At 48.4% G+C, this 13754-nt stretch overlaps 1 protein-coding gene across 1 annotated transcript in view; it reads left to right on the top strand.

The window, feature by feature from the left end:
• Nucleotides 1-303: 303 nt before the first annotated feature.
• TGM3 (transglutaminase 3) overlaps nucleotides 304-13754 on the top strand; it is a 47431-nt gene continuing 33980 nt past the window's right edge. Inside the window, exons 1-4 of the mRNA XM_031656026.1 lie at nucleotides 304-380; nucleotides 683-754; nucleotides 2464-2638; nucleotides 2977-3139. Of these exons, the coding sequence (XP_031511886.1) occupies nucleotides 304-380; nucleotides 683-754; nucleotides 2464-2638; nucleotides 2977-3139 (487 nt within the window). The remainder of the gene's footprint in view (nucleotides 381-682; nucleotides 755-2463; nucleotides 2639-2976; nucleotides 3140-13754) is intronic.

The raw sequence follows: 13754 nt of genomic DNA, 5'->3' as shown, positions 1-13754 counted from the left end.
AGTCCGTCATTTTATAAAATTATAAATGCGAACTATTGGAGTTTCTTGATGATCTGCCCCCTTCTCCCCAAGCTGGTCTTGTACAAACATGATGCACGTCCATTGGGTGACAAGTCTGTCGTAAGTGAAACGTTTACAGGCACTACAGGAATGACCTGGTGCCTCGCCCACCTCATTAGAATTCTAATTGGGGTGTGTAGGAGAGGCTTCTATAAATGGTAAGGCAATCCTTGGCAGCCTGTCTGTCAGCACTGTCCGTGCCATTCCCAGAGGAGCCTGAGAAGAGGCAGAGGAGGGCGAAACATGGCTGGTGAGTGCCCGGCATCTTCTCCATCAGGTCCTTGCCAGAAGCCTGTGCTTCCCCTGGGCCAGCCTGCGAAGTAAGAGTGTCCAGCCGGGACAGCTGCCTGCCTTGGGGGCTCTGAAGGCTGGACTTCGTATTTTAGAGTGCTAGCGAGAGGCGGCTCTTTCTCAGTGGTGGTTGGGTACCTCTAGCATATTCTTGGGGTAGAACATCATTGGAATGTAGCTCTGAGTGATGGGCAGGGTGTTCAGTGCAGCTGGAGGTCGCATCTCCTTAGGCAGAGGACGAGCTTTGCCTTGTTTGTGTTTCTTTTACACATCCATCACTACCCGTAAAACCAAAGCAGACAGGATTCGGGTCTCGTGTTTCTCAATGTAGCTGTATCCAGCTGTCAGCGGTGTCAGCAAAGAAGCACATCTCAGAGCTACCAGGGAGCGAGAGTGGCAACATGTAAGTTGATTTGAAAGAAACCACTGTTTATTTCAAATCAACTTACTTAGGAGCAAACTACACATTCGGAAGCACCAGACAGGCTCTGTGAAAGTGACTTGATGAGCTGAAGCGTCCCCGTAGCAGGAGCAGCTGTGCCACAAGATGTCCTGGTTCACAGGAGAGCACCAGGGAACAGGGGTTACAAAGAACAACAGGAAGTGCAGGTTCCCCAGCTCTGCGGTTACTGTCGAGGATTTGGGCCTTTGTTAATCAGCACTCCTGCTAAGCAGCATGCTAATTATTATCTGTCTTGTGTGCTCAGCCTAGTGGGTTGACAGGGACGCCAAATCCAAACAAGATATGAATCAAACCTGTAAAATATTATGAATGGCAGTTAGGGCTGCTGGAAGATTGGCCAAAGAAATCACTGAGCCAGATGCAACAGGCAAATGCTGGCTACTTCGGAAGCCACAAAAACTGGGAAAGGTGATTGCACATTGGGTCCCCTCCCCTGTCTCCCATTCCTTGCTGTAATGTATGGCATGGCTGGGATGCTAAGAAGAGGCGCTCTGAACCCTACAGACTGTAGCAAGAGGGGAGGTCAGATGTCATCTAGCCCATCTCCCTCCCTCCGGAGGCGGCTGAGGCCCGGGAAGGGGTGGAGGCTTACACACAGTTAATCCATCACAGAGCCAGCTAGGTCTCAGCAGTGCCCTTTCCACCATGTCCTGCTGCCAGAGCTGAGCTCCTACATAAGTGCACATAATATCCGGAACACAGAAAAGCAATTCTGAACCTGGCTTCTCATTTGAGCTTTGTGACCAACTGCTTGTGTGTTCTCTGCCACCCCTGAGTCTCAAGTTTTCAAGATGAAAGATTTGCAATGAATGCATTTTGAGGTTGCTTCCAGTACTAACTTCTCTTTCTCCACAAAGAGAAACCAGGGCCAGGGAGTGGACGGGCATGTGCCCAGCCCCCGGGAATGGGCTCTCCCATCCCTGTGCAGGACCTCCCGTGGACTCCCAGGAATGGCCTGCCCGCTGTGAGCCGTGATGAAATGTCTGTTAACAACCAGAGATGTTCTAAGGTCACAACAGAATGAGGCTGGTTGGGAGAAAATCAATTTTGAAAAGGTGGTGGAGAGACAGGTGAATACATTCAGTCCCTTAAATTTGTCCCACATGCAGTTCCTAGCTCAGCTCCAAGTCACTCAGCCAGGAAGTTCCCAGTCAATGTTTCTTGAATTAATGAATTTATTCACTGAACACCTAAGGGAGAAGAGCTGTGCCAGGAGCAGTGGGAAATATGGAGGTGAATGAGATGTGGTTTCTGCCCTCCGTAGCTTTTAGTCTGATTATTTTTTTGTAACACCAGTTTTGTAGGTAAGTAGCATGCAAGGCAGACTGTTATTAAGCTGCATGACAAATACAAAGCAAGTGCTACGGGGACCAACAAGAGAAAGAGACTAGTCTCGTCTGGAATCTGGGATAGGGAAGACTCTGAGAAATGAGTGGTACTTGGTCACGGACAATGAGTTGGACTTGATCTGGAGAGGTTTTGCAGGGCAGAGGGAACAGGAAAATAAATGTCAGTGTGAGCAGGTGTAACCCAGGGGACTATCAGGATCACATGTGTGCTGCTTTGAGAGGGCTCTGTGTCCAGCTCCTAATTTAAGGTTCTTGTTGCAATCAGAAAGGATTTTATTATTCCGCCCCTTGGTGGAGAAGGCAGCCTGGGCTGCGGCTGGAAATGAAGGTAGTGGAGGGAGACCTGGCAAGGATCTGCACCAAGTGGCCTGGCATCCCCAGAGTGGATGGGAGAGCAGCTTGTGAGCACAGACGAGGGCCCCAGTGTGGAGAGGAGGGAAGGTTCCCCATCCCCAAAGCCACTTGGAAGCCCTGGGTGAGTGGCAGAGTCCTTAGGGTACACACCTGAACCACAGGCTTCTGCCTGCAAAAGACCAGAACCTCTGTTTTGGGGACTAATGGCTCTGTCCCTCTGGGGCAGCGAGCTTTCTTGCCAACTACTTTTCTGGGCAGAGCACTGGCCTTGGCTTCAGGGACTTCCCATCTCCAGGCCTCATTTCCTCCATTCCCAAAGGACCTGTAACATTCCCAGCGTCGGGGTCTGCCACGAAACCATTCTCCTTGGAGCTGGGACACCAGTTGCCCTTCCTCCCATGGAAGCAGTCAGGAATTGCTCTTGGGTTCTGGCCTCCTTCTCTTCTGTAAATCCTCTAGGTGCTTCCTGGGCCCTCCTCACATTTTTGTACCCGGCACTGGGACCAAGGCAATATCCACCCTCTCTCTGAAAAGGAGATCACCCCTCTGGGCTCAGAGTCTTGTGACTCCAGCTGCTCAGTGTTTGAAATGAGGACCAGCTGCGTCCTCTCTCCCTGGCTCCGTGACCTTCTTCCATTTGGGACAGTGGCTACTCCCTGTTCCTTAGAGACAGCCCATGAGCAGCTTCATTCCACCGGGAATGACAGCTGCCCGTATTTCAGCATTTGTTCCTGTAGGATTCCTTACAGGATAGCTGACGAGTTAAGAGTGAAGGTTCAGAGGTGCTCTCTGGATCAAGTCTCCACTCTGCCCCTTATAAGATGAGTAGTCTTGGGCAGGTCACTTAACTTGTGTGTCTCAGTTTCCTCATCTCCAAAATGGGGTTATTGCAGTATCCACCTCATGGGTGCTTATGATTACCTGGAAACTTTTTTCATGAGCCTATTTTCTCCTTGTCTTGGGGGATTTAAGAAAAACCCTATGAGATGAATTACATTTTCTAATCGGGGCGATTCCCAGGGGACCCTCTCCATTAAGCACCTTTTAGCACAAGTCCTCCCTGCTCCCCCATCATCCATTCCCAAGTCCAAAGTCCTCGTGCCTGTGCGCTCCTCTTGTTCACCTCAAATAACTTCATGCTGGCTCCGCCCCGCAGGGCTGTCTCTGCAGATGGAGCAATCATTCTCCTCCCCAGGGCCCACGTGCCAGGCTGGGGTGTGTGCTGAAGTTAGGAAATCTCGCTTAGTAGTGGAGGGCACAAGGCCCAAGATCTTGGTAGGAGCTGAGAGATGGAGTCAGAAGGAGTCAGCCTTACCCTCTCTCAGCCTGATTTTCCTTATTAAAAAAGAGGACAGTGACTCCTCCCCTGCCTCCTTCCTATGACTGCCGGGTGGCTCTGGTCAGATAATTCATGTGAAGGAGATTCGATAAGTGTAGACAATAAATAGGCCTAAGGTAGTGAGTCTCAGTCCTTGCTGCACATTAGAATCACCAAGAGAGCTTTAAAGAAAATGCTGGCCAGGTGCAGTCTCAGCACATTGGGAGGCCAAGGTGGGCAGATCATCTGAGGTGAGGAGTTTGAGACCAGCCTGACCAATATGGCAAAATCTCATCTACTAAAAATGCAAAAATTAGTGGGGCATGCTGGTGTGCGCTTGTAGTCCCAACTACTTGGGAGGCTGAGGTTACAGTGAGGCAAGAGAATCGCTTGAACCCGGGAGGCAGAGGTTGCAGTGAGCTGAGATCACACCACTACACTCCAGCTTGGGCAACAGAGAGAGACTCCATTAAAAAAAAAAAAAAAAGAAAGGAAGAAAGAAAGAATGGAAAGAAGGGAGGGAAGGAGGGAGGGAAGAAAGGAAGGAAGGAAGGAGGGAGGGAGGGAGGGAAGGAAGGAAGGAAGGAAAAGAGAAAGAGAGAGAGAGAGAAAGAAAGAGAAAGAAAGAAAGAAAGAAGGAAATGCCAGTGTCATCCCTATCCAAAGATTCTAATTGAATTTGCCTAGAGACACCACTACACTCCAGCTTGGGTGACAGAGAGAGACTCTGTTAAAAAAAAAAAAAAAAAAAAAAAAGAAAGGAAGAAAAAAAGAAAGGAAAGAAGGGAGGGAGGGAGGGAAGGAAGGAAGGAAAAGAAAGAGAAAGAGAAAGAGAAAGAAAGAAAGAAAGAAAGAGAGAGAAAGAGAAAGAAAGAAAGAGAAAGAAAGAAAGAAAGAGAAAGAAAGAAAGGAAGGAAGGAAGGACAGACGGAAGGAAGGAAGGATGGAAGGAAGGAAGGAAGGAAGAAAGGAAGGAAGGAAGGAAGGAAGGAAGGAAGGAAGGAAGGAAAGAAGGAAGGAAGGGAAAAGAAATGCCAATGTCATCCCTATCCAAAGATTCTAGTTGAATTTGCCTAGGGTGGGTCTCAGAGCAATAGAACATTCTCCAGGTGATTCTTCTGGGCAGCTAGGGTTGACAGCCTCTGGTCTCAGAGATTCTAAACTCTTGCTTAGGAAGAGAAGTCCTTCTGTCCTCTTGTTTTGCCCTGACCATAGGGTGTCTAGGCAGGGAGTAGGCTGTGGATGGCCCCTCCAGGATCTGTATCTAAGTCACTGCTGCCTTGGTTGGCCGCAGGGCAGCAGCTTGGGGTCATATCTACTCAGGCAAAATTGGCTTTCAGTCTGGGCTTGAGTCCAGCCTCTGCCTGAGCGTGTGATACTGAGTAAGTGACTTTGCCTGAGTGGACTTCCAAATCCCTCATCTGTGAAATAGGGATAGCAACATCTTTTTAATAGTCAATATTTTGTGACTATTAAAAGACATAACGCAGGTGAAATGCTTAGCTCAGTGTCTGACACATAAGAGGTCCTCAATAGCAGCCCATTAAAAGCCCATTAAAATGCTTGTTTTTCCCATTATATATGGGATCCCAAGGCATTTGTTTCCCCCAATCTCTGGGGGTCCCGGTGCTAGTGATGGGTATATATTGAATCCCAACAATAACCCTAAGAAGGAAGATGTTCAGGTCTCACTGTCCCTCTTCTACAGATGAGAAAAGTACAATTCAGAGACATTGAGGCCCTTGCTCAGGGCCTCTCACCGGTCCAGGCACCAATCCAGGGCTCATTTCTCTTCATCCTTACCAGCCCCTTACTCTGCCTGAATGCCAAGAAATTGTGCCACCTGTGCTGCACAGGGCTTGCAAATGTCAGGATATGTGGCAGAAGTTAAAAGGAAACAGCACAGGCTAGAAAGAGAGAAAGGAGAGAGAGATGGGTGCTGAGGAGGAAAGCACCTGTGTCCTTGGAGCCAGAGGAGGGCTGGCCAGGGGCTAAAGATGTTCCCAGTGTCTAGGGGTGGGAAGTGGGGTGACTCACAGCCTGTCGGTGACCAGGATCTGAGACCTGGCTTCTGGGCTAAGATCTGCTTCAACTCTGTGACCTCCGCAGATGGCTTCCCCTTCCAGGGCCTCAGCTTTCTGACCTGTCATGTGGGCATACTAGATTACATCACTGTTTTTCAAGCTGCCAGTTGCCATCCACTAGCAGGTTGTAAAATCAGTTTAGTGGACTGTGACCAGCCATTAAGAAAGAGAAAAAGCCGAAGAGAAAATATCAGAGTACCCTGATACATAGTATTAGCCCTGTGAAACCTCATGTCTTTTCCAGATCCATGTGTGTAAAGACTATTTAGATTTCTTGATTTGTCCCCCAGGCAGGAGCGGCAAGAGCACAGTGGTGAGATCTCAGCTCACTGCAGCCTCCACCTCAGGGTTCAAGCCATTCTCCTGCCTCAGCCTCCCGAGTAGCTGGAACTACAGGCATACATCACCACATCCAGCTAATTTTTGTATTTTTAGTAGTGACGGGATTTCGCCGTGATGGCCAGGCTGGTCTCGAACTCCTGACCTCAGGTGATCTTCCTGCCTCAGTCTTCCAAAGTGTTGGGATTACAAGTGTGAGCCACCATGCTCGGCCACTTTTTAGCATTTCTATCAGCCCTCATTAACTCTAGACTTCTGTAAAATAAAAATGCATCTATGTCTAGAGAAAAGATACGGGAAGTAGAGTCTGGGTGGGGGCTAGAGATAGTCCCATTCACTAGAGTAGCATCACTCCATATTGGGCCCCCTGTCAGCCCCTCTGTGGGGTGGTCCTCCCTGGAATAGGAGATGAGAGCCCCATCACACACCGGGCGACCAAGTCATTCTCACTCATCTGCTGCAGGTGATTCAACTGCAGAGCCAGGCTGACAAGGATTGAGACGGTGGAATAGCAGCTTCCCTTTCACATCTGGAGTCTTTCTCTGTGCTTTTCACATGACCTCTGCCAAAGAGGGACCACAGAATAAATGGGCAGGGGTTACATTAACATACTTATGATTATGTTTGGCTGTGATTGATGGTGAATGCCCCCCCCCCAAAAAAAAGGTAGCTTAGAAAAATAAGACAGAAGTTTATTTCTTCCTTGCATGAGCAGCCTGTATGCAGGCAGTTCTGGGCAGGCCAGGTGGTGGCACCATTCTCAGGGCCCAGCTCTGTCCAGTCTCCTCTCCACCATCGCTAGGGTACATGTGGCTCTGCATGGTCTGAGACAACCGCTAGAACCTTGTCCATGTCCAGATAGCAGGATGGAACAAGAGGAAGAAAACAGGCAAAGGGCATTTGCCAACTGTTTATATAAAGAGGTTTTCTAAAAACTAAAAAATAAAATAAAAATTGAAAACAGGTATTCAAACAAATATTACCAAGTACACATTCATAGCAGCACTACTCAGAGTAGCTGAAAGGTAGGGACAACCCAGATGTCCATCAGCTGATGAATGCATCAACAAAACATGGAATATTCATGTAATAGACTATCATTCAGCCATAAGAAAAGAATGAACTACTGATACATCCTCCAACATGACCGAGCCTTGAAAACATTACGCTAAGTAAAATAAGTCAGACCCATTTGTTAATTTATGAAATGCCCAGAACAGGGCCGGGCGAGGTGGCTCATGACTGTAATCCCAGCACTTTAGGGGGCCAGGTGGGTGGACAATTTGAGGTCGGGAGTTCGACACCAGGATGGCCAACATGGTGAAACCCCATCTCTATCAAAAATACAAAAAAATTAGCCGGGCGTGGTAGCACCCGCCTGTAATCCCAGCTACTCAGGAGGCTGAGGCAGGAGAATCACTTGAACCTGGGAGGCGGTGGTTGCAGTGAGGCCAAGATCATACCACTGCACTCCAGCCTGGGCAACAGAGGGAGACTCCATCTCAAAAAAAGAAAAGAAAAGAAAAGAAAAGAAACAAAAAGAAAAAGAAATGCCCAGGATAGGCAAATCCATAGAGACAGAAAGAGCTGGAGTTGGCAGGGGCTGGGGATAGGAGGAAATGGGGAGTTCCTCCTAATGGATTGGGGGATTCTTTGGGGAGTGAAGAGAAAGTTCTGCCACTAGATAGTGGAGATAATTGCATATTGCGAATGTACTAAACGCCCCTGAATTGTACATTTTAAAATGTTTTAAATGGCAATTTTTATGTTGTGAATTTTACCTCAATTTTTTAAAAGAGAGATTTCCTGGAAGTTAATACCTATAACTTCTGCCTATAAGTTTTTGGCCCAAATTTACCCTCAAGGCCACCGAGCCAGAGTGGAGCCTGGGAAAGCAGTGCCTGTACAGATGGGGGATTTCATTACCAGGAAAGAAGGAACAAGTGAACATCAGGATAGATATTTATCTGGCAGTCCACCACATTAGAATTGCTGCTGGCACTGATGTTCTCAGGAAAAAAAAATCTGAAAAATTGCCCCAGGCCTGACACTGGAGTTAAGCATTAACTCAGGGAGGTGGCGAGGAATCAGAGTTTGGAGATGTCACACTGTGGGCAAAGCACCTCTGCGGCCTCCATGTGCTCACGTCTGGAATAAGGGTTAGGAGTATGTGATCGGTCTCTAAGGTTTCTTTTCCCGCTGATGTCTTTTAAGTGTGTACGTTGATGAGTCAGTTATAAGAACCACGCGACTCCTGTCTCTTCTTCTCCTCCCTTCACCCAGACTGGTGCAGAAGACAGCCCTGAGGCTCATAAATATACATAAAGCGGTAAACTTGAGAACCTTAGACGGCTGAATACCTTTCCCTCCTCTCCTTTCCTACACATTCTGACAGGGTGGGCTGTGATGAGTGCCATGTCAAGGGCTTTGGGGATGCGGAGACAGGATCATTGGATCCTTGATTTGGGGGCTGGCAGAGCAATCCTAGGGTTAAGGGACAGGATGATGACTGAGGGAGGCAGCTGGTGAACGGTTCAGAACCACACCGGAAGCTTGATGATAGCAGCTCTCAGCCGGCAGCCCCTACTCGGGGATGCAGGGCAGGCTGTCCCCTTTGTCCAGCTCCCGTGAAGACAGTTCTTTTGGAAGAGGTGTTTTCCTTCCAGGAGCTCGGTGTCTCTCCTCTGTCAGAATCCAAATGCTAGCAGGTGTACGATGCAGCATGAGGGCCCCTCACCACCTAGGGCACCTTCTGGACTCAAAATCCTGCATGAGACCCTCTTCCAAAAGGTTTCAGGACCACAGTGACAGGGTAGAGTCAGTAAGGCCTGGTGAAAAGGAAACACCATTTCCTCTTCCAGACCACTCTTAATACTTCCTAGCCGCCAAATGTGTGGGGTTTGTTCTCATACCAAGCGATTCTCTGTGGACACCACTGGGTGTCCTACAACTCAACTCAATTCTCACACTGTTGGGAGTTAGCACACAGCCCACAGGGTGTGCACATGCCCCTCAGTCCCACAAGACTGCCCCACTTCAGATGCTAGTGCTTCAGAAGTTGTCACCTGTGCTTCTGACCGACCAGATTTAAATCAGGAGTTCCCACCAGCCCCCTTCTCAGGTTTGAAGATTTGCTAGAACAGCTCACAGAACTCAGGAAAACAGACGACCAGTTTATGATAAAAGGATACAACTCAGAAGCAGCCAGATGGAAAAGGTGCCTGGGATAAGGTGTGGGGAGGGGCGCAGAGCCCCCATGCCCCCCTCCCAGCACTTCCATGAGTTCAGCCTGGAGGCTCCTCAGGCCCCATCCTTTGGGGTTTGGGTTTTTATGAAGGCTTCATTCTTAGGCATGATTCATTAAGTCATCAGTCATTGGTGATGAAATCAACCTCCAGTCCCTCTCCCCTCTGTGGAAGTGGGTAGTGGGCATGAGGCTGAAAGTCCCAAGTCTCTAATCACTGGTTGGCTCCCCTGGCAACCAGCTCCCGTCCTGAGGCTATCCAGGAGCTGCCAGTACCAGTCATCTCGTTAGCATACAAAAAGTCACTCATCATTTTGGAGGTTCCAAGGGTTTCAGGAACTTTGTGCCAAGAGAAAGCAGAGATCAAATATATATTTCTCATTATGCCACACCTGGGTTCAGAATCCTGGCTCTGCCAATTTCCAGGTATGTGACCTCAGATAAACTACCTGGTCTCTGAGCCTTGGTTTCTCATTGTAAGATTTCATTGACCACATACATAACGTGTTCTGTGGACTGCGCATAGCAGTTGGCATAAAGAAGGCTGATGACAAAAGTGAGCCCCACTTTTCCTCCTCCTCCAGCTTGCAGCAGTCTCGCACATCCCACAGCCACCCTAACAGAGAGCAAGGCTTGTTGGTGCTGCCGGGACTCATGCTTGGTGTCAGAAAAGGCAGAGATGATGAGTGTGGGCTCTGGAGCCTGCAGTCCTCCACTGTGGAGTGGGGTGACCGTGACCAAGGTACCTGGTTTCTCTACACCTTGGCTTCCTTGTCTGTAAAACAGGACGTCTGCAAGTGTCTGCCTCATAGAGTTAATGAGCTAATGCACATAAACACTTCGAAAGATGGCTGGCACACAAATGCCCAGTAAACTTCAGCTAATAGTATGATCACCACCATCACAGTCACCCCAGGTCTGACCTAGTGGGGCATGCAAAGTGCCCCTCATGTTCTTTCTGCAGGTTTCCCTGTTGGGAGGCACCCTGGAGCTCAGTCTTTTCTTTTTCATCCTCTCTAGGGACAAGACATTGGTCTCTGGGATGAATGGGAGGGGCCTCTACTATTGACACAGCCGCAGCAAACAATGCATGAGCTTTGGTGGAGCAAAGAAGGGTGTGGGCCTGTTGGGAGAGGCAGGTGCCAGCAAGAGATGCTGAGTACCCTGCCCCTCTTTCCTTACCCCTGTGCTGGACAAAGCCTTCTGGAGACGGACTTTCTACTTTCAAAGAACTCCGTGGTCTAGAGTGAGCTTTATCTGGAAAAGGACATGCGTCCTTTGGGATTTGGGGGTGGGGTGAAAAATCTCTAGGAAGGCTCAAGTGGTCTGAAACCATATGTTCCATAGAGTTCTTGTTTTTTAAAAATATATATTTCCAGAGGTTTTTATTTGAGAGCTCTTCTCTTTTGTTTTTCTTTTCTTTTCTTTCTTTTTTCTTTTTTTTAATTTTGAGATGGAATCTTGCTCTGTCACCCAGGCTGGAGTGCAGTGGCATGATCTCAACTCACTGCAAGCTCCACTTCTCAGGTTCAGGTGATTCTCCTGCCTCAACCTCCTGAGTAGCTGGGATTACAGGCATGCGCTACCATGCCAGGCTAATTTTTTAGTTTTTAGTAGAGATGGGGTTTTGCCATGTTGGCCAGGCTGGCCTCGAACTCCTGACCTCAAATGATCCACCCACCTCGGCCTCCCAAAGTGTTGGGATTATAGGTGTAAGCCACTGCACCTGGCCAGCCATTCTTTTTTCTAAAGCGAGTAAAGCTCTACCAAATTGCAACTGGCTGGGATGCACAGAAAGTAGTGAGCAAGATTGGCAGGAGGAGAGGGGAGAAAGTTGGGGGCCGTTTCCCTAGAGAGATCTGGCATCTATCAGCTGTACACAGCCATCTAGGGCTCAGTGTTTGCCAGTGTCTGAGTTCTGGGCTGCCTCTGTTGGCTACTCAGGTACAGGAATGCTCATTTTCCCCCTGCTCCCTCTGTCCTTTCTGTCCTCCCTTATTTCTTCCCTTCATTCAACAGATCCTTGTTGATTGCACGAATGTCTCAGTTTCCCTGAATGTGTGCAAAAATCTATTAATTTATTCTTTCAATGAATATTTGTTAAATGAATGAGTGAGTGGATGTTTGAATGAATGAATTTAGCACCCTGAACTGGGAGTAAGCTCATCTCTTGAGTCCCCTCTCTCCAACGGCAGGTTGGCTCACCATCCCAGGGAGCCTGCATTTTACTGGACAGGGTACCTATGGTGACCCTCCGCCCCATCTCCAGTGCTCTTGAGTGGAAGCCCCTCCCCAGTCCTGCCCTGGCCCCCATTCGCTCCTGTCTCACCTTTCTCTCTTCTCCACGAAGGGCCCCTGCTCTAGACAAATAGCATCACTCCTTCTCTTGTGCCTTTGAGCCTCTCCTCCCCACCGTCTAGAATGCAGGCTGCTCTATGGGCACCTGACAAAATTCTCTCTCCTTTCAAGGCCCAGCATTTTCAGTGTAGCTTTTCCTGAGCCCTACAACTGAAAGTGATTTTTTTTTTCCTGCCTGCATCTCTCATACACCTTTCCTGGATTTACCCCATTCCATCATTCATGATCACTTATGCTTGTCTTATCCACTGCTGAAGCTCTTGGAGAGTTACAACTACACTTCATACACGTTTACACTCCCAACATTGTGCCTCACACAATGTCCTATGAATAATAGTTGCTCTAATATTTTTATTGAATGAATACTTCATATTCACTTTTCCTTGTAGACTAAATTTTGAGCTGTTGTCATGACAATCATCTCATGACATTAGTCTTTTCTTTGTTCATTTATTCCTTCATCCATTTATTTATCTAATTATCCTAATACAGTCAAGCAGTGCGCTAGGCATCAGAACAGAAAGATCAAGAGGGCGCCGGGTGCAGTGGCTCATGCCTGTAATCCCAGCACTCTGGGATGCCAAGGCGTGCAGATCACTTGAGCCCAGGAGTTTGAGGCCAACTTGGTATGACAAAACTCTGTCTCTACAGAAAATACAGAAGTTAGCTGGGAGTGGTGGCTCATGCCTGTAGTCCCAGCCAATGGGGAGGCTGAGGTGGGAGAATCCCTTGAGTCCAGGAGCCAGAGGTTGCAGTGAGCCAAGATCACACCACTGCACTCCAGCCTGAGGCAACAGAGCCAGATCCTGCCTCAAAAATAAAATAGAATAAAAGATTAAAAAGGGATGTTCTGATGCAGACAGATGGACACATATAAAAAAGAGCTGTGTCTGGCACTGGAATGCACCCTCACACTCTCATCAGAGCTGTGGCCTCTTTGTAAAGACAGAGACCAGTTTGGTTTGCGGAAGAATGGGTGACGTAACCTCTTAAACATAACTCATAGGAAGATTTCCCAAAAAGTTTCTTTCAGCGAACACTTGGTACATCGTGGCATCTCTCATAAACCCTTCTCAGTTTAGCTCCGTCATCTTCACAATCATGTGAGAAGAAATCAGGAGGGTGGATTTTGAGATGTTTGTCCTCGAGTCTTATCCAGGTCATTCATGGCCTTTGACCTGCTCCTATAAACAGCTCTTGCCAGTGAGCATTTGCAAGTCCCCTCTGGGCCAAGGATTCCCCAATCACTAGGCCTAGAAACACTGCTCAGAGTCTCCGCCAGCCTCCCTAGCATCAGAGGCCCAGGTCGACACCAAGGCATTACAAATACAGGGAAGGTAAAGGATGCAAAAGTAAACATTTGCTGGATGCTGGAGAGGCGAAACATGCTTGGCGTCTGGGTACACACAAGGGTACAACAAAGAAGCCAAACCAGGATGATGGGTGTGAGAGAAGTATCCTCCCTTCCGTTCTTTTCTTTTTTTTTTTGGAGACAGAGTTTTGTTTTTGTCGCCCAGGCTGGAGTGCAATGGTTGTGACCTCAGCTCGCTGTAACCTCCGCCTCCCAGATTCAAGTGATTCTCCTGCTTCAGCCTCTTAAGTAGCTGGGATTACAGGTGTGCATCACCACGCCCAGCTAATTCTTTGTATTTTTAGTAGAGACGGGGTTTCACCATGTTGGCCAGGCTGGTCTCAAGCTCCTGACCTCAGGTGATCCGCCTACCTCAGCCACACAAAGTACTGGGATTACAGGCATAAGCCACCATGCCCGGCTCCTCACTTCAGTTCTGTTGGAGCCCCCATCCACAAAGCAATGAGAAATGCTGAAAGCAGACAGAATGTAGGCGCTCTGGTGACATAGTTCTCCTCATTGATTGGATGGAGTTCCACTGAA

The sequence above is a fragment of the Papio anubis genome, chromosome 16, assembly GCF_008728515.1.
Source record: "Papio anubis isolate 15944 chromosome 16, Panubis1.0, whole genome shotgun sequence".
In the NCBI taxonomy this organism is placed as follows: domain Eukaryota; kingdom Metazoa; phylum Chordata; class Mammalia; order Primates; family Cercopithecidae; genus Papio; species Papio anubis.
Note: the sequence above shows the minus strand (reverse complement) of the source record. Positions and strands in the feature narration are given on the sequence as shown.